We start from the raw sequence: 19,721 nt of genomic DNA on the forward strand, positions 1-19,721 counted from the left end.
GATGGCTCAGTGGTTTAGAACCCTGACCTTGCAGAAGACCTGAGTTCGAATCCCAGCACCCACATGGCAGCTAACAACTGTCTGTGACTCCAGTCCCAGGGGATCCAACAGCCTCTTCTGACCAATGCGGGTATTGCATGACATAGGCACACTTACCTACATGCAGGCAATACGTGCATACACATAAAATAAAAATAATAAATAAAAATTTTTTTAAGAAAGCATGTGATACTATGCCCAGCTAATTCCCCCACCTCCTTTTTTTTATGTGTATGTGTGTATTGCCTGCATATAGGTAAGTGCACCCGTGTCATGTGATGCCAGCGGAGGTCAGAAGAGGCTGTCGGATCCCCTGGAACTGGAGTTATGGACAGTTGTTGGCTGCCATGTGGGTGCTGGGATTCGAACCTGGGTCTTCTGCAAGAACAACCAGTGTTCTTAACTGCTGAGCCATCTCTCCAGCCCCTCCTTATTTTTTTTTTTTTAAGACAGAGTACCTAGCCCAGGAAGGCCTTGAATACTCTAAAGAGCCAAAGTTGAACTTGAACTCCTGATCTTCCTACCTCCACTTTCTGAGTGCTGGGATTTAAAGTCGTACATCACTGTATCTAGTTTATGCTGTTCTGGGGACCAAATCCAGCACCTCATGTAAGGTAGGTACTCACTATACCAGATGAGCTACATCCCCAGTCCTAAAACATTTTCAAAGGAGGGGAAAAAATATGTTCCTAGAACGTGTATAATGTGAGCTCTTTTACAAAAAAAGGGGGAGGGGGAATATCCTGTTTGTTGTATACAGAATACTGACCTACTCAGTGTAAACACATCAAGTTCAAAAAGCAAAAGGGAACTTCCATGTATAAGGAAACAGTTAGATGTGTACCAAAACAAGTACTAACTTTATACTTAAATTTTATTTTACTTTTTTGAAAAGATTTATTTTTATTTATGTGTATGTGTTATGTGTGTCTGTCACATGTGTACAGGTATCTGTGGTGGGCAGAAAGGGTATCGGATCTCTTGAAGCGGGAGTTAACAGGCAGCCGTGAGTGCCTAAGATGGGTACTAGGAACTGAATGTGTGTCCTCTGGAAGAACAGCAAGGTTCTTAACCTCTGAGCCATCTCTCCAGTGCCTTAAATTTTAAAGAGCTTCCTCATATTCAGCTGTAAAAGGAGGAAACCAGAAAGACAACAAGCAGCTCTGGTATGAAAACCAGTTTCCTATGGAGTGATTACAACAGGCACCAGATGCCCACCTACCCCAATGTCAAACACTGAGCTGACAGGCTTGTGGTCACTGGTCTTCAAGGCCATGTGGCTCTGGTAACTCAGCTGAGTGATGTTCTTTCCTTTCCAGAGGACTCGATCGCACCAGGCAGGAGCACGACACTTCTCACTGAAAGGGAAAGTTCACGTTGGTATGCTCACAGAAACAGCAAGGCCAACTGCTCAGTGAGAGCCCTGGCTAGGCAGGGAACAATGAGGCAGGGCCTTCATGTCTACGCAGCCAAAGGATCTAAGTTGGGAGATGATCAGGCCTGCCAACTAGTATCCTTGTACGCTTTCCAAAGCCACTCAGAGAGCTCCAAAAGAAAACAGTTCAGACTGCTTCCCTGACCTGCATCCTCCTGTGAGGATGAAGATGGAATGAAAAAGCAATAGTAGAATAAGCACTTTATGGTCCTTAAAAGAAGGTAGTTAAGGGAACAGGCTCTGAGTTTCTACTGCCTGGGTTCAAGTCTTGTCTCTACTATTTGCCTCCTTGGGAGGCTCTTTGATTTTTCTATACATCAGTCCCCAATCTCCTAAAATAGGGATGAGAAATCAAACCTACCTCAACAGGATGTTGAGTAGTTCAAATGAGATAGAGAAACAAAATATACCAAACAGTGTATGGTACACACTAAGCACTAACAGGAAATATTAACTAGTATGTAAAGACCAAGTACAAGCTGAGCTGATCTCCTTGCATTACCCTAACCACAGGTGAAAAGTCAAAGGGCATCAAGACCCACTATGGAACAAAGTCTAAGGCACAAGAAAATAATGTGGAAGGCAGTGGGCTCAGCGAGCAGATACAGAGAAGAAATGTTTGACCATAGGGGGAAGTATGAATAAAGAGTCACAGGGTCCAGTGCTTCCCAGAACACCTGGGTTTCCATTTCCTCAATCCCCACAAGTGACTCTGACCTACCTGGTATCCCAGTCGTCGGAGCCAGTGTCATACTTATAGGTAGGTTGGAACGTGAGCTCACCCTCTGTGAAACCTTCAAAAACGGTCTTGGCAGCCACCTGAATTTTCAGCTACACAAAATAATGGGGGGAACACTTCAGAATAAAAAGATCAAACTTTGAATTAGTGGAAGAAATGAAATAGATCTAGAACCCAGGTCCTACCTCAAAGGGAAAGTCCCCATGAAAAGGCTATTCTGTGAGATCTGAGTGATCTGAGCACTAATGAACTCCAAGGAAGAGGAGCAACCTGATTATTCCTTCACCTGGGATAAAGTTTTTAAGGTTGTTTCTTGTTTTTAAAGTCTGGGTTTTGTTTTGTTTCATTTTTATTTTCTTTTTTTTTTTTTGGAGACAGGATCTTACCTAGCTGATGTTGGCCTCAAATGTAGATGAGGATGCCCACAAACTACTGATCTTCCTGCCTCCACCTCCTAAATGCTAGGACAGGCATGAGCTACCATGCCTGTGCTGGAAGGCTTTTTTTGGACAGGGAATAAAACCCAGTGCTAGACAAGTACTCTAACACAGCTATATCCCTAGTCCTTGGTTTTCTGAAACACAGTCATACTATATAGCCTGGGCTGGCCTTGAACACACGATCTTCTTGCTACAGTATCCTCAGAGCCAGAAATTACAGGTATATACCACTATATCTGACTTTTCATTTTAGGACAGAGTCTCAGGTTGGGGATGTAGGTCAGTTGGTAGAGTCCTTGCCAAGCATGTACAAAACCGTGGGTTCAAACCCCAGCACTGCATAAACTGGACATAAACTGTTAGCCTAGAATAGTGCCTGGAGCATTTTGAAAATAACTAGCATCTTTCCTATTGTATTAATTCTAGGAGTTCTGTCTAGATCACATTCTCAAAAACTGATAAAAACAATAGATGCATCTGCTTCTTCCCTGGTACACCAGACTCGGATACTGTACGGACTAGTGGCGAACGGTCACCTCCAACCTGGGGTACAGAGTCAGCTGTCCAAGGAATGCCACTTGCCAACTCCCTGAAAGTATAATTTTTCTAAAAACATTGTGAACTTTAACTGTCAACTTGACATAACCTAGAATCACCTGGGAAGAAAGTCTTAATGAGGAATCATCTAGACCAGGGTAGCCCCATGTCTGTGGGGGATTGTCTTAATTGTTAATTGATATAGGAATACCCAGTCAACTGTGTGCAGCCCCATTCATAGGCAGGGGTCCTGACTACTATAAGAGGAGAATGAAAGCAAGCAGGGATCCATGAGTTTACTCTTTCTGCCTTTTTTTTGTGTTTTGGTCTTTTTGAAACAGGGTCTCCCTCACAGACATCCCCCTGCCTCTGCCTCCCAAGTGCTGGGATTAAAGGCGTGCACCACCACTCCCAGCTTCTTTCTGCTTTTTTAAAATTTATTTTTATTTTATGTGCATGAGTATTTTGCCTATATATATGTAGGTGCACCATGTGCATGCAATGCCTGAAGGAGCCCAGAAGAGGGTATAGGATCCCCTAGAACTGAGTTACAGATGGTTGTCATTCCCCATGTAGGGGCTGGGAACTGTACTGTGGTCCTCTGCAAAACTGGCCAGTGCTCTTAACCACTGATCCCTCTCTCCAGCCCCTTCCTTCTGCTCTGTGGATATGATACTTTAAGCTTCTGCCTTGACTTCCCCCCAATAATGGACTATACCCTGGAATCATAAGGCAAATAAACGTCCTTCCTAAGTGACTTTTTGTCAGGGTATTATAATACAGAACAGAAAAAAACTAGAATAGACACTATCAAAGGAAAAGAAAAATTAGGAAAGAATGCAAGAGATGTTTCTTTTGAATAGGTGCATAAAAACATTATAACTGGGGCTGGAGAGATGCCTCAGTGGTTAAGAACACTGGTTGTTCTTGAAGAAGACCCGGATTCAAATCAAATCCCAGCACCTAAGTGGCAGCTAATAACTGTCCATAACTCCAGTTCCAGGGGATCCAATGGCCTCTTCTGTCCTCTGTGGGCATTGCACGACACGGGTGCACTTACCTACATGCAGGCAATACACTCATACACATAAAATAAAATATTTTTTAAAAAACAACGATAAAGCTGGGCATGGTGGCAGAGGCAGGAGGATCTCTGTGAGTTCAAGGCCAGCCTGGTCTACATAGTGAGTTCCAGGCCAGCTGAGGCTACAGAGAGACCCTGTCTCAAAAAGACCAAAAAATCCCAAAAAAACCAACAACAACAAAAAAAACATAACTATGAAGAAATCAGCTAACCACGCGGTGAGTGGTTTTACTTCAGGAATACTTGAAAAGGTGCAAGGAGAGATGTGTATCATACTGTATGAGCAATTAGGATGCAGAAGGCCTCAGTCTAGAATACAGAGAAAATAAACAGATATGGAACAGACAAGGTTAATGCTAACATGGGGATTAAGTAGAATAAAAGTAATTTACCAAGGATAAGAGTCAGAGAAAAAGTGAGTCAATAAATTATTTCATGAAGAAAGACCAAGCAAAGTTAAGATTCTCCTTCAATCATTCTGTACCGGGAAAGAGAAAGATAACTGAAAAATTTAGACCTAATGATAATACCAAGGTTATCAAAAAAAAAAAAAAAAAAAAAAAAAGTGAGAGTGGGGTGGGAGCACTCAGGCTGAAGAAGGAAAAAAGACTTGAACACTCTGAGCAGCTATGACTGCTTAAACAAGGGTAGCCAGAGGCAAGTGAGAAACAGACCTCTCCCGCCCTGTGAAATGCTTAAGGCTCTCAGAAAACTGCTAAGTCAAATGATGGAGGACAGCAGGCCAGGATGCTCTGCGCAGCTGCAAGAGAACTGAGTCCTGTCAGAGTAAAGAAAGGCACCGAGAAAGAGCTAGCACCCACACCGGAGCAATCTGGTGAGAAGGGTACAGGGAGCACGAGGCTCATTTTAGGAGAATTTTTAAATCACTCTATACCAAGTAGTTTCTTTATTGAGGTTGGGGCCCTTTTAGTCCCAACTTCAGATCTTTTCAGTGAATGAGCGAGAACACGCTCTTACTCCCAAGGGAGACAAGGTACCTCTAGGGAAGAGCCAATAGGGAGGCCATTTTGAAAGAGAGAAATGCAGATGGAATGAAGGAACAAGTGGACAACATCAGGTCCTCAGGGAAGCCTCCAAGGTTGAGGAAGAAGCAGCCAAGGACTGGGAAGCCAGGCTGTGCTGTGCTCTCAGAGGGGGAGCCTGAAGAGGACACAGGTGGCCATCTGTACCTGATCATATGCATACAGGGTTTGAAAGGCCTTCTCTTCGATGAGCTTTTTCACTTTTTCCACATCCAGCTCTTCTATCCTGTAGTTGAGGTCCCCCAGCCACAAGATCACACTGTGAGAACAGAGCACAAAGGTGACAGGGTTTAGGAGGGGCTTTAACCCTTCCTATCCAGGGTAATTTGGACAGAAGGTCCCCAGGGTGGGGAAGTGCTTTGGCTGTTTAAAAAAAAAAAAATTTTTCCCTCTTTCCATCCCCCTTATCACCAGGCTAACATGCTGCTGACTCAGGTATTTTGGCTCAAGTTCACCATAAACAAGCCTTGAGTTCTCCTTGATTTCTTTATTCAGGTGGCTAAAAAAAGTCTTCTAAGGTCTAAGAGCAACACCTGGAGTGATGGCACATGCCTGTAATCCCAGAACTCAGGAGGCTAATGCAGGAGTAGAGCAAGTTAAAAGCTAGCCTGAGCTACATAGAGAGAATTTGGCTTAAAAAAGAAAAGTCAGGGGGCTGGAGAGATGGCTCAGTGGTTAAGAGCACTAACGGCTCTTGCTGAGGACCCAGGTTCGATTCCCAGCACCCACATGGCAGCTATGAACCATTCTTAACTCCAGTTCCAGGGGAATTCGATGCCCTGTTCGGACCTCTGCAGCACTGCACAACACAGGTGCACTCACATACATACAGGCAACACACTCATACACACAAAATAAAAATAGTAAAAAGAAAAGAACAGAAAAGAAAAGTTGGGGCCAGGTGTGCTGGCACATGTCTTTAATCCCAGCACTCAGAGGGCAGAAAGGGGAGATCTCTGTGAGTTCTAGGCCAGCCTAGTTTACATAGCAAGTTCCAGGCCAGCTGGAGCTACAGGGAGACCCTGTCTCAAAAAAAAAAAAAAAGTCTAAGAAGCAAGACAGTAATTTACCATACAGCAGAAAGAAGTCAAAAAAAAAAGAGAGATCAAGAAGGGGCTGAAGGGCCAGGCGTGTGACACGCCTTTAATTCCAGCACTTGGGAGGCAGAGGCAGGCAGATCTCTGTGAGTTCAAAGCCAGCCTGGTCTAGTGAGCTCCAGGACAGCTGGGGCTAGAGGGAGACCCTGTCTTTTAAAAAAAAACAAAAAAAAGGGGGGGGGGGGGCTGGAGAGATGGCTCAGCAATTAAGAGCACTACTGCTCTTCCAGAGTTCAGTTCCCAGCACCCACATCAGGCAGCTCATAACTGCCTATAACTATAGCTCCAGGGACTCCAATGCCCTCTTCTGGCCTCCTCAGGCACCCACATACATGCTCAAATGTAGACATACTTGCACACACACACAAATACAATATAAAGCTTTAAAAATATATATCAAGAAATGTAAACCATGCCAGTTACCTCCACCCCCATCTACATTCCAGCCAACAAACATATCCTTAGTCTTTGTTTCTAGACTGAATTCCTCTGAATCAAATTTCAACCTTTAGAGTGGAACCTGAATTTAACTACCACATCATTGGTTGGCTCACTCTGCCCTCCTGGGCAGGCAGAACTGTGTCACAGGGTTTTATTACACCTGCTCCTTTGGGAAAAGCAAACTCAGGGCTCCTTGATGACATCACAGATCCCATTTAGTCCAGTACTATTTTACCTGAAGCCAACAACCATGTCGTTCAATAATCTGTATAGCATTGCACTCCCTCCCTAAAACCAACATACCCTGCTAAAAGAAAACTGACACACAAGCTGCAGCCTCACAAACTAGGATGCTACAGCAGCACAGAGGAGCTCAGCTATGAGATGCACAGGGGCCTTGGAGATGAAAAGCCATTCTGTCAACTTCTGGAACCCCAACAAGTCAGAGACAGCTCTACTATAGCAGACAGGACATAAGGTGGGACTCTTCATCCCCTGGCACACACTGTGGGCTCACTGGCTTCCTCTTCTTTATAAAAGAAGTGACACAAGCTTCAACTGTAACAATAAAGCCTGAAATTCTAAGGCTTTGAATTCAGACAAACAGCAAGTTTTAGAGACAAATAAAATAGAATGAAGAAAAACTAGCACAAGATGCTCTGCACAGCTGCAACCACAGTTTTGTAAAGTAGAATCAAGGAGAAAAAGATCAGGTGCAGTCAAGCAAGCATGTGTCCAAGTCTCAACGGTATATGCTCTGGGAAGAACAAACATGAAGTCCTAAAACACAGTACCACAAGCTGTGTTTGAGATGCTTGCTCTGAGGCTCCTTTGCCCCTGATGTTCAATCAAGGCAGATTCATATTCAAATAAACCTTATATCTCTCCAGAGACAAAGGATGTTTGAGAATAGTTCTAAAGGTCTGCTAAATGGTAAATTAGGAGTCAAAGAATTGACATGGAAAGTAATCAAGAGCTGGCAACTATCTCCACTCCTGCTGCTGCCTCCCAGACAAGATGTAGAACCCAGAGCTTTGCATGTCGCACATGGGGACTGTGTAGGGAAGAAGCCTAGACTCACTCATGCTTATTGATGGTGAGAGGGGGAAGACTCGGGTCTACTTGAGAAAACTGCATCCGAGAACAGATGTCCTTATAGTCTTGATTCCTCCTCTCATACTCTTCTGTGTGGGCTGCCAAGTGAGAATTCACCACGCAGATGCTGGTGTTGTGCAGCTGGAACCTGATTGCCACACCTCCTTTGTTACCCTAGAAAAAGGATCCCAAGAATTATGCCAGTCATTTAAACCTTCAAATTTTTCTCTTTTTTTTTTTTTTTTTTTGAGACAAGGTCTCACTATGTAGCCCCATTGGCCTGGAACTCATTATACAGACCAGGATGGCCTTGATTTCAGTGAGATCCACCTGCCTCTGCTTTCTGAGTCCTGGGATTAAAGGCATGTGTATCACTATGCCTGGCTAAACTTTTGAAATATTTAGTCTTAGTCTTCATAACAGCCTTGTGAGGTTATCTGTATTTTACAGATAAGAAGGAAATCTCTAAGCAAAATGACTGGCCATTCAATAGAAAACTCAGTCCAGAGTGTGGCTCTCTCAGTCTTTTCTCTGTACCACAGGTGAGCTACATGCTTTGCTCAGCACCCCCTAGAAGCCAAGAAGAGGAGGAAACTGCAAGCCTATCAGAGTTCTGTTTTCCTTAATGGGCCAACAGATCCTACACCACACTACATGGTATGACCGGGCCAATTAGAGTCTCCAGCATTGATTAACTACAAGGACTGGGGATAGTTGGAGAAGCCAGCCAGAAATTCACTAGCATGAGCTCCAAGAAGTCTCTTTTATTCAGCTGTGCTTAAGGGTACAGCTCATCTCACAACACCAGCATCCTCACAGTAGGGCTTGTGGAGTCACTGCATCATGAAAAGCTGAGTCAAAACATGCAGAATATAACCAAAGACTCACCATCCTCCCCATGATTCCTGTCCCCACAGTCTCAGCTTCCACTTCTGAAATATATGCTGCGTGTTCCTGTTTGACATATAAAAGCAGCATAATCCCAACCAGCCGGATGAGCTTCACCTGGAAAAGAGAACCAAATTTTCACATTATGTAAGCAGAGAGAAGTTGAAAACTAGAATATTCCAAAGGAAATGTGGTCTGAGAGATAGCTGAAAAGTATTAACCAATCTCCTTCTCTGGTCCAGGATACAAGGCAGTCTGTTCCAGTCACTGAACATGCTACATTATAACCTAACTGCTTACCTATGCCAAGATTTGGCATCTTTCCAGAGATGCTCCTCTGGAGGAATGTGATGCTAACTAGTACTGGCTTACACTGAAGATTCACAGAAGGGTTTTTCTTTTTTTGGTCTTTTAGAGACAGTCTCCCTGTAGCCTCAGCTAGCCTGGAACTCACTATGTAGACCAGGCTGGCCTTGAACTCATAGAGATCTGCCTGCCTCTGCCTCCCGAGTGCTGGGATTAAAGGAGTGCACCACCACGCCTGGCACTAGAAGGGCTTTTCTTATATGGTAACATAAAATGTAAAAGTCCCTGACTCCTCTCTTACCTTTGCATATATGGCCTCCGGGTGCAGGCTCTCTGACACAGCTTTAAACCACTCTTCCTCCTTTGGGGTATCGTGAAAGAAAAAGGCTTCTTTACTCAGATCAAGCTCCTGGAACCTAGGAGGAGAAGCAATCACTGAGACAGAATAGGATGCATGCAGGCGAGACATTCTCAGACTCTCTTGGGTATTTACATTCTAGCTCTTTATTCTCAGACCCTCTTGGGTGTTTATGTTCTAGCTCTTTATCTGAACTGCAGGACACTCCAAAGGAAATAAACAGACCCAAAGAACTAAATGCTATGGAACTTACTAGGTGCTTCTGTGAACATCAGCTCATTTCCTCTTCATGACCTAGTCCATGAACTAGTAGGAAGCATCCCTATTTTATAACTACTAGCTCACACAAGGAATAAATGGAAAACTGGGGTTCAAATCTAGGTCTATGTGGGGCCTTGTCATTTTTGGTACATGAGTCCCAGGTTTGAGCAATTTTTAATACATCATTCAGACTTCTTTTGTTGCTCCTTGTCACCAACAGTATCCAGAAGAGTGATGAGAAGGTAGTATGGACACACACACACACACACACACACACACACACAAAGACAATGACTGGACTGAGGGTGGCACTCAGCAGTAAAGCACTTGCCTTGTACATTTCAATGCCCTGCACTCAATCCTCAGCACTGCAAAATAAAGCCAAGCCAGGCGTGATGGTACACACCTATAATACCAGCACTTGTGAGGTGGAGGCAGGATTATTACTACAGGCTTACAGCCAACTACACAGTAAGTTCTAAGTCAGCCCACACTACACAGTGAAACCCTGTCTCAAAAATACAAAACAAGGGACTGTAGAGATGACTCAGCAGTTAAGAGCACTGGCTGCACTTGCAGAGAACCCAGCTTTAATTTCCAGCAGCCATATGGTGACTAACAACCATCTGTAACTCCAGTTCCAAGGGGATCTAATGCCCTCTTATGACCTCCATGAGCACTGCACAACATGGATGCACTTACATACATGTAGGCAATACACTCATACACATAAAATAAATATAATAAATAAAATATTTTGGTCTTTTTGAAACAGTGTTTCCCTATAGCCCCAGCTGGCCTGGAACTCACTATGTAGACCAGGCAGGTTGGCTTCAAACTCACAGAGATCCGCCTTCCTCTGCCTCCCCAGTGCTGGAATTAAAGGCGTGCACCATCACTGCCCAGCACTAATAAAATATTTTTTTAAAAAAATACAAAACAAGAGGCTGTGGAGACGGCTCAGTCAGTAAAGTCTCATGCCTCGTCAAGCATAAGAACCTGAGTTTGATTCCCAGAATCCACATTAAAAGTCAATCATGCCGGGCGTGGTGCCGCAGCACTCAGGAGGCAGAGCCAGGTGGATCTCTGTGAGTTCAAGGCCAGCCTGATCTGCATAGTGAGCTCCAGGCCAGCCTAATCTACATAGTGAGTTCCAGGCCAGCATGATCTACATAGTGAGTTCCAGGCCAGCATGATCTACATAGTGAGTTCCAAGCCAGCTGGGGCTACAGGGAGACCCTGTCTCAAAAAGACCAAAAAAAAAAAAAAAGTCAATCTTGAGGGACTGGAGAGATGGCTCAGCAGTTAAGAACACTGACTGTTTTTGCAGAAGACCCAGGCTTGAATCCCAGCACCCACATAGCAGCTAACAACTGTCTGTAACTCCAGTTCCAGGGGATCGGACAGCCTCTCTGTCCTCCACGGGCATTGCAGGACACAGGTGCGCTTACCTACACACAGGCAATACACACATACACGTAAAATAAAAATAATAAATAAAACTAAAAAAAAAAAGCCGGGCATGGTGGTGCACGCCTTTAATCCCAGCACTCTGGAGGCAGAAGCAGGTGGATCTCTGTGAGTTCAAGGCCAGCCTGGTCTACATAGTGAGTTCCAGGACAGCTGGGGCTACAGGGAGACCCTATCTCAAAAAAAGACCAAAAAAAAAAAAAAACTCAATCAGGGGTGGAGCATGGTGGTACATGCCTTTAATCCTAGCAGAAGCAGGTGGATCTAAATACAACTGATGTGACTTTAGCTAACCTTCCTTTCCTGGCAAAAATGTTTTTTACTTTATAACCAAAAATGTGTTGAATATCAAGTAATGAAATACAGTTCAGAGCGGCTGGAGAGATGGCTCAGCAGTTAAGAACAGTGGTTGTTCTTGCAGAAGACCCGGGTTCGATTCCCAGCATACACATGGAGGCTATAAACCGTCCTTAACTCCAGTTCCAGGGGAATCTGACGCCCTCTTCTGACCTCCAAGGCATTGCACACCACAGGCACATGCACATACATGCAGGCAATACACTCATACACATAAAATAAAAATTAAAAATAAATAAATAAATAAAATATTTTAAAAAAAAAACATTGGTTGTTTTTGCAGAAGACCAGGGTTCAAATCCCAGCACCCACATGGCAGCTAACAACTGTCCATAACTCCAGTTCCAGTGGATCCGAGAGCCTCTTCTGTCCTTGCGGGCATTGCACGACACGGGTGCACTTACCTACATGCAGGCAATACACTCATACACATAAAATAAAATAATTTTTTAAAGAAAAAGAAATACAGTTCAGAGCACATTGATTTTTAACAGAAGGTTATATTAAAAAAAGAAATATTAGCATTTAAATGCCAAGCATAGCACATTCCAGACCTCTGTTTATCAGGAAGAATACCATGAGAGAATCTGCAGCTGTCCCTAGCAAAAGCTCATTTTTCAATTCCTTCATCTGCATGAAGACTTGGCTACAACTCATGCCCCATCCCTTCAACAGGGAGAGGGACAGGGCTGGGTATGGTGGCTCACACCTTTAATCTCAGCACTCAGAAAGGAGAGGCAGGAGGATCTCTATGAGCTCAAGGCCAGTCTGGTCTACACAGCAAGTTCCAGGACAGCCAGGGCTATACAGTGTGACCCTGCCTCAAAGAAACAAACAAACAAGACAGCCAGAAAAGAAGCACTCACCCTACGCAGTATACATCTGGGGCCTGGGTACTGTGACTCAGCCAAGGTCGGAGGCATTCCTTGGGGGACTGTCCATTCACATTGTATGTTCCCACAAAAAACCTGTCACCAAAGAGAATAAATTCATGATATAAAAGCAATATGTCAAAAGTTCAGTCTCTGTGGAATGTTATTTTTTAAGACAAGAAATGTATTAATCTAGACCAATGACTATGGCACCAAAGGGTGACCAGCAGGTCTGCCGTAACTTGCTTTGTGATAGCTTCTGATAATATGGGTCTTCTCTGAGCTAGGCCTCATGGTGCTTGAAATCACAGCCCCTGGGACACTGAAGCAGGATGACTGCTGTGACTTCAAGGCCAGCATGAGACATACAGCAAGTTCGCCGCAAGCTTGTGCTATAAAGCAAGACACTGTCTCCAAAATCCAGGCGTGGTGGCATACACCTGTAATTTCAGTACTTGAGAGGCCATGGTATGTCAGGGAGATGCTTAAATTCCATAGTACAGAATGGCCATTTTGCCTTGAAAACCATGGTGGTCCAGCTAGTACCTGAAGTTCTGGATGTAGGTATAGTCCTCTTCCTTCTGCATGAGATGTGATTTCACAATGGTGTCTCGCAGTCCAAACTTCTGCACGGACAAAATATGAGCCTTGTCTGATACTGTGATCGTAGCGGATCGAACCATATCAGTGATTTCAGATTTGGATCTATTCTGTCTGGAAAAATAAAAACATTTTAATCATATTTTTAGTCTTCCATGGCAAAAGAAAGTAAGTTCCCATAGACAGGCATGAAGAACAAAGGTGCTGCTTGAAGAACACATGTGAACAAATTAAGCTCATTTGCTGCCTGGTGTTGTGGTACATGCCTTTAATCCCAGACCTTGGGAAGCAGAGACAGGCAGATATCTGTCTACATAGCCAATTCCAGGTCAGGCCAGATGCAGCTACAGGGAGACCCTGTCTCAAAACAAACAAAAACTTAGTTGCTGGTGATGGAGAGATGGCTCAGCGGCTAAGAGCACTGACTGCTCTTGCAGAGGGCCCAGGTTTGATTCCTAGCACCCACATGGCGGCTATGAACCATCCTTAACTCTAGTTCCAGGGGAAATCGAAGCCCTCTTCTGACCTCCGCGGCATTGCACAACACGGGTGCACTCACATATATGCAGGCAATACACTAATACACAAAAAATAAAAATTAAAAAAAAAAGCACTTCCAGGCGTGGTGACACATGCCTTTAATCCCAGCACTCGGGAGGCAGAGGCAGGTGGATCTCTGTGAGTTCAAGGCCAGCCTGGTCTACATAGTGAGTTCCAGGACAGCTGGGGCTACAGGGAGACCCTGTCCCAAAAAGACCAAAAAAAAAGAAAGAAAAAGAAAAAAAACTTAGTTGCTAAAATAGCAAATGGGGAATTAAATAAACTTACATGTTGTTGACAATATAGCATATTGGTCTAGAGATTTTGCTGATAATACAGTCACAGAATCTTAGGTTCCAAGGGAACTTAAAGGAAAACAGAAAGAAGACTGGAAATATAGCTCAGTACACAGAATGCCTGATTTGCATACACAAGGCCCTGGGTTTAATGACCAGTACTTCAAAAATAGAACTCATTCAAAGTGCTGGAGGGAGGCAGAGTGTGGGTTGTCACTCAGATGTGACAGTGCTCTTTCTGCATCTTTGTGCCTCACAGAACAGGACTATAAAACCCTCTAGCCCTGTGGCTTGATAATTCCACCTCTCTATCTCTATTCCACAGGAATAGTTTTAATAAAAATAAAGGCAATGAAAATTTACATCTGGTTATATAGTCAGCGTACAAGTTATTCAAGTGCTAACAAGAAAAATAGGGCATATTTACTTACCAGGATTCTATATTACAGCTCAAGAGACCTGAAGATTATTTAATGAACTAAAGTGCAGAAGGCATTTGTGACACGAAATAAATGCCACATGAGTATCCAATAGTACCACTGTCACATGCATGTTAACATAGTTAAGTAAGAATATATGGAATGGCTGAGTGTGGTGGCATATGCCTTTAAACCCACACATGGGTGGCAGAAGCAGGTTGATCTTAGTAAGTTCAAGGCCAGCTTGGTCTTCACAGCAAGTTCCAGGCCAGCCAGGACTACACAGTGAGACCCTGTCTCAAAAAAGAGAAAGAAAACAGCCGGGCGTGGTGGCGCACACCTTTGGCCCCAGCACTCAGGAGAGGCAGGCAGATCTCTGTGATTCAAGGCCAGCCTGGTCTACATCGTGAGTTCCAGGACAGCTGGGGCTACAGGGAGACCCTGTCTCAAAAAGACAAAAATGGCACCAGGATGCCCAGAGGCTGTGCAGCCCAGGGACGTCTGGTTGAGAAGTTTAAAGCTGGAGCTGGAGAGATGGCTCAGCGGTTAAGAACACTGAATGTTCTTACAGAAGGCCCAGGTTTGAATCCTAGCACCCACATGGCAGCTAACAACTGTCCATAACTCTAGTTCCAAGGGATTTGACAGCCTCTTCTGTCCTCCACAGGCATTGCATGACACGGGTACACTTAACTACATGCAGACAATACACATACACACACACACACACACACACACACACACATATAATTTTAAAAATTAAAAAAATAAAATAAAGAAAATAAAATTTAAAATAAAGAATTTAAATTAAGGGATTGGAGAGATGGCTCAGCAGTTAAGAGCACTTAATGTTCTTGCAGAAGACCTGCGTTCGAATCCCAGTACCCACATGGCAGCTAACACAATGTCTGTAACACCAGTTTCGGGGTGTTCAGGACCTCAGTTCAGATCCCCAGAACCTATGCAAAAAAGATTATCTCAAATTTATGAGGTAATCACCTTACCTACTGAGCCATCTTCCCAACCCAACCATATATATTTCTTTTTTTTTGGTCTTTTTGAGACAGGGTCTCCCTGTAGCCCAAGCTGTCCTGGAGCTTACTATGTAGACCAGGCTGGCTTGAACTTACAGAGATCCATCTGCCTCTGTTTAATTATCTGTATGTGTATATCTGAGTGTTGGTGTGTGCACGTGAGTGCAGTTGGCTGTGGAGGCCAGGAGAGGCCACTGGATCCTCTGGACCTGGAGTTACAGGTAGTTATGAGCCATGTGATGTGGGTTCTGAGAACCAAATTCAGGTCCTCTGCAAGAGCAGCAAGTGCCCACTGCTGCTCAGTCATCTCTCCAGCTTCTTATATATATATTTTTTTTAAGATTTATTTTATTTTATTTTATTTTTATTTTCTTTTATTTTTTTGTTCTTTTTGAGACAGAGTCTCCCTGCAGCCCCAGCTGGCCTGGAACTCAGCATGGAGACCAGGCTGAACTTGAACTCACAGATTTTCGCCTGCCTCTGCCTCCCGAGTGTTGAGACAACAGGCCTGAGCCACCAGGCCCAGCTCTTTTATTTTTAACTATGTGTATGTGTGGGGATATATGCATGTGAGTGCAGATGCTTCCAGAGGCCAGAGGCATCAGCTCTACTGGAGTTGGACTTACAAGGGGTTGTGAGCTACATAAAGTGGGTACTGGAAATGGAACTTGAGTCCTCTGTAAGAGCAGCATGTCCTCTTAACTGCTGAGCAAGATCTCTAGCCCTCCCTCCCTCATGTAATTCTCATCACCTGAATTTCCTTAGCTCTAAAACATGAAAATATTTTAACTCTTAGGTGAAAAACTGTCCATGTAAAAGGATGCTGCCTGGCATACACATAAGAGTTCTATAAGAGCCAGGTATTAAGAACATTTCTAAGGCTTCAGCTTACATCATGTATACGGAGGGTCTTGGTTCTCTACTGAAGAGAACCTCAGTCATAAAAGATAAGAGCGATAAATGAAGCTGGGCGTGGTGACACGCCTTTAATCCCAGCATTTGGGAGGCAAAGGCAGGTGGATCTCTATGAGTTCAAGGCCAACCTGGTCTACATAGTGAGTTCCAGGCCAGCTGGGGCTAAGGGGAGACCCTGCCTCAAAAAGACATAAAAGAAAAAAGAAAAGAAAAAAAAAGTACAAATGAATAGAGAGGTGTATCACCTTGTGAGAGAGTTTTCTGATTTATCCAGACATCTAGTCCCAGAGCTTTGGTCCATAAGCAGGCCTCTCCCATTTGACCTTGAAGTGTCAAAGTTAGAACCACCTAAAGAGAAAGAAAATGAATTAAAACATACCAAGATGTTTGAATATACAGACCACGGCTTCTCAAGAGGTAGCCTAGGAATTACTGGTAGTCTACACACTTCTTGGGAATACAGCAAAGGCCCACACAAGCATGCAGGTGAAGTCCCACAAGACATACAGAGAGAAGGAAAAAGTTTTTCCCCAGGATGTCTTTGTTACTGAAAACAGAACTATTCCATGGGGACACAGTGCATTACAGAAAAAGTAACACAGGGCCAGGCGTGGTGGCATACACCTTTGATTCCAGCACTTGGGAGGCAGAGGCAGGTGGATGTCGTGGAGTTAGAGACCAGCCTGGTCTATATAGCAAGTTCTAGGCCAGCTGGGGCTACAGGAAAATTCTGTCTCAAAAAGACAAAAAAAAAAAAAATTAAAGACAGGATCTTTTGTATCTTAGTCAGGCCTCAAACTCACTATGGGCTAAGGCTGGCCTTGAACTCCTGATCCTCCTGCTTCCACTTCCCAAGTGCTGGGATTACAGTTGGGAGCTTTATATTTGCTGACTGTGACTTTAGACAAGTCATATAACCATTCTTACTCTCAGTAATCTGCCCCTGTCCTGCCTTCTGTGTAAGTTTACTGTAGAGCTGAAATGAGCTGACAAGTACGAAAGCCATTTAATAGTCACACAACTATCAGAAGGTAGCAGGCCTTCTGGAAGTGAGACTTCAGCTCCAAAGAAGAGAAAGAAATGCAAAGGTCAGAGTTCTACAACTGGAAAAAGCTCTAGGGACATAAGAAGCGTTTGTCATCACCAACAAATGGCCTCAAAAACCAAAGGGCTGAAGGTGCCCACAAAAAAAATATTTGGGGAGAAATTTGTTAATACAAGATAAATTTACTTTTTATTTTTATTTTATGTGTATGAGTGTTATGTTTGCATATGTTTGCTAAGTGTACCATGTCATGCAATGCCTGAGGACAAGGATCCCCTTGAACCGGAGTTACGGACAGCTGTTACATGCCATTTGGCTACTGGGAGTCAAACCCGGGTCCTCTGAAAGAGCAACCAGTACTCATTTTTGTGATTTTTATTTTTTTTTATGTGTATGACTATTGCTACGCGTAGGTAGGTGCACCTGTGTCGTGAAATGCCCATGGAGGTCAGAATAGAGTGTCAGATCCCCTGGAACTCAAGCTATAGACAGTTGTTAGCTGCCATGTGGGTACTGGAAATTAAACCCCAGCCTTCTGCAAGAGCAGCCACAGTTCTTAATAGATGAGCCATCTCTCCATCCCCCACTGCAAGATAAACTTAAAAAGGAAAATTAATCTTCCAAGAACATCTTTACTCCTTAAAAGCTGAATTTCTTGTCATCAGGGACTGAGGAACCAAATCCGACAAGCAGACAGGCCACCGATGAGTAAAAGAAAAGACACACTTCTGCCTTCTTGGTCTGAGACAAAGGCCTGGGTGCATACACTTCCCCTCCCCACAGCCAGCCAGGCTGGCTTTTTTTTTTTTTTGGCTAGCCAGTCCAGACCAGTTTGGATAAGACCCCGAGGCCAGACCAGGACATAGTTCACTTAACTAGGAGCAGTGACCTAGGAGCTCTTTTTTCTTTAAGTTTACCAATCCAACATTAGGGGAGGGAACCTGCCCCATAGCACCAAAACCACTTAAAAGGCCCACACCCTCTTATGGGCTTTGGAATTTTTGGGTTTCTGAGTTCACTCTTCCTGCATGGAGAGTTTTCTCTCTGTGTAAGTATGTGTTGTTTCTTCTTTTGGGATTTGGGGGGGGTGGAGTTTTGTTGTTGTTGAGACAGGGTCTCCCTGTAGCCCCAGCTAGCCTGAAACCCACTAAGACCAGGCTGGCCTCTTTATCTCAGAGATCTACCTGCCTCTGCCTCCTGAGTGTTGGGATTAAAGGTGTCCCAGCTGATTCTTTTTCTTTTTTTTAATTTTTTTTATTCTTTTAATTTTATGTGTAAGCATGTATTGCCTGCATGTAGGTAAGCGCGCCCGTGTCATGCAATGCCTGCAGAGATTAGAAGAGGCTGTTAGAGCCACTGGGACTGGAGTTAAGCACAGTTGTTAGCTGCCATGTGGGTGCTGGGATTCAAACCCAGGTCTTCTGCAAGAACAACCAGTGTTAACCACTGAGCCATCTCTCCAGCTCCTGTTTCTTTTTCTTGATATTTTATTTATTATTTATTATGTGTATGAGTGTACTACTTGCATGTATGTAAGTGCACCCATGTTGTACAATGCCAGCAGAGGACAGAAGAGGGTGTCAGATCCCCTGGAACTGGAGTTGTGAACGGTTGTTAGCCACCATGTGGGTACTGGGAATTGAACCCAGATCCTCTGCATCTAACTTTAAAAAAAAAAAAAATTTTTCTCATGGGGACTTTGGGAGATGGCTCAGTTGGTAAAGTGCAGGGGAGCAAGCAAGAGGACCTGAGTCCAGATCCCTAGCACCCCAAAAGCCAGGCATTGTGGCACACTCCTCTGCAACCCCAGTCCTAGTGCTGGGGGATGGGTGGCAGAGACAAACAGATCCCTAAAGCTCATTGGCCTGCCAGCCTAGCCCAGTCCATGAGCTCTAGGTTCAGTGAGAGATCTTGTCTCAAAAAATAGGGTGTAGAGGGCAGGGAGAAGGCTCAGCAGGTAAAGGCACTTGCTATCTGATAATGCAACCCTGACAATCCAAGTTCAATCCCTTCCACCTATGTAAGGTAGAAGGAGAGAACTGGACTCCACAAAGTTGTTCTCTACCTCTACATGCATGCCTATTACTGTTAGGGTTCCAAACAGCAGCAGCTTCCCCCCTCCCCAACAGGGACCTACAGACTTTGGAGCTTGAAAAAGGGAACTGAGCTGATAAGCACCTTGACCTTTGAAGTCAAGGGAAACAAACTCTGCTGAGAAGCAGCCTGCCTTTCCTCTGATCTCCAAAGACAAGATAAGCAGATTCTACCTGTTAACCAGAGATTTTAGAAGCTGTTTATCACAACAAGCTTTTCTCTTATCTTAAGAGAGAAAAAGCAAACACTTCCAAACCCTAATCCCAGGTTGGCAGACTGAATGGAGCCAGGCTTTTCCTGCTTCCCCCCCCCCGAT

The 19,721-nt window shown here is 44.2% G+C and overlaps 1 protein-coding gene across 1 annotated transcript in view; it reads right to left on the reverse strand.

Moving 5' to 3' along the window:
- Inpp5b (inositol polyphosphate-5-phosphatase B) overlaps positions 1-19,721 on the reverse strand; it is a 70,999-nt gene that overhangs the window by 13,944 nt on the left and 37,334 nt on the right. The window contains 9 exon segments of the mRNA XM_017802514.2: positions 1,262-1,397; positions 2,196-2,305; positions 5,465-5,576; positions 7,937-8,124; positions 8,839-8,955; positions 9,446-9,560; positions 12,457-12,558; positions 13,009-13,176; positions 16,512-16,614. Coding sequence (XP_017658003.1) covers positions 1,262-1,397; positions 2,196-2,305; positions 5,465-5,576; positions 7,937-8,124; positions 8,839-8,955; positions 9,446-9,560; positions 12,457-12,558; positions 13,009-13,176; positions 16,512-16,614 — 1,151 coding nt within the window.

The sequence above is a fragment of the Nannospalax galili genome, unplaced genomic scaffold (assembly GCF_000622305.1).
Source record: "Nannospalax galili isolate Female #2095 unplaced genomic scaffold, S.galili_v1.0 scaffold944, whole genome shotgun sequence".
Classification (NCBI taxonomy): Eukaryota; Metazoa; Chordata; class Mammalia; order Rodentia; family Spalacidae; genus Nannospalax; species Nannospalax galili.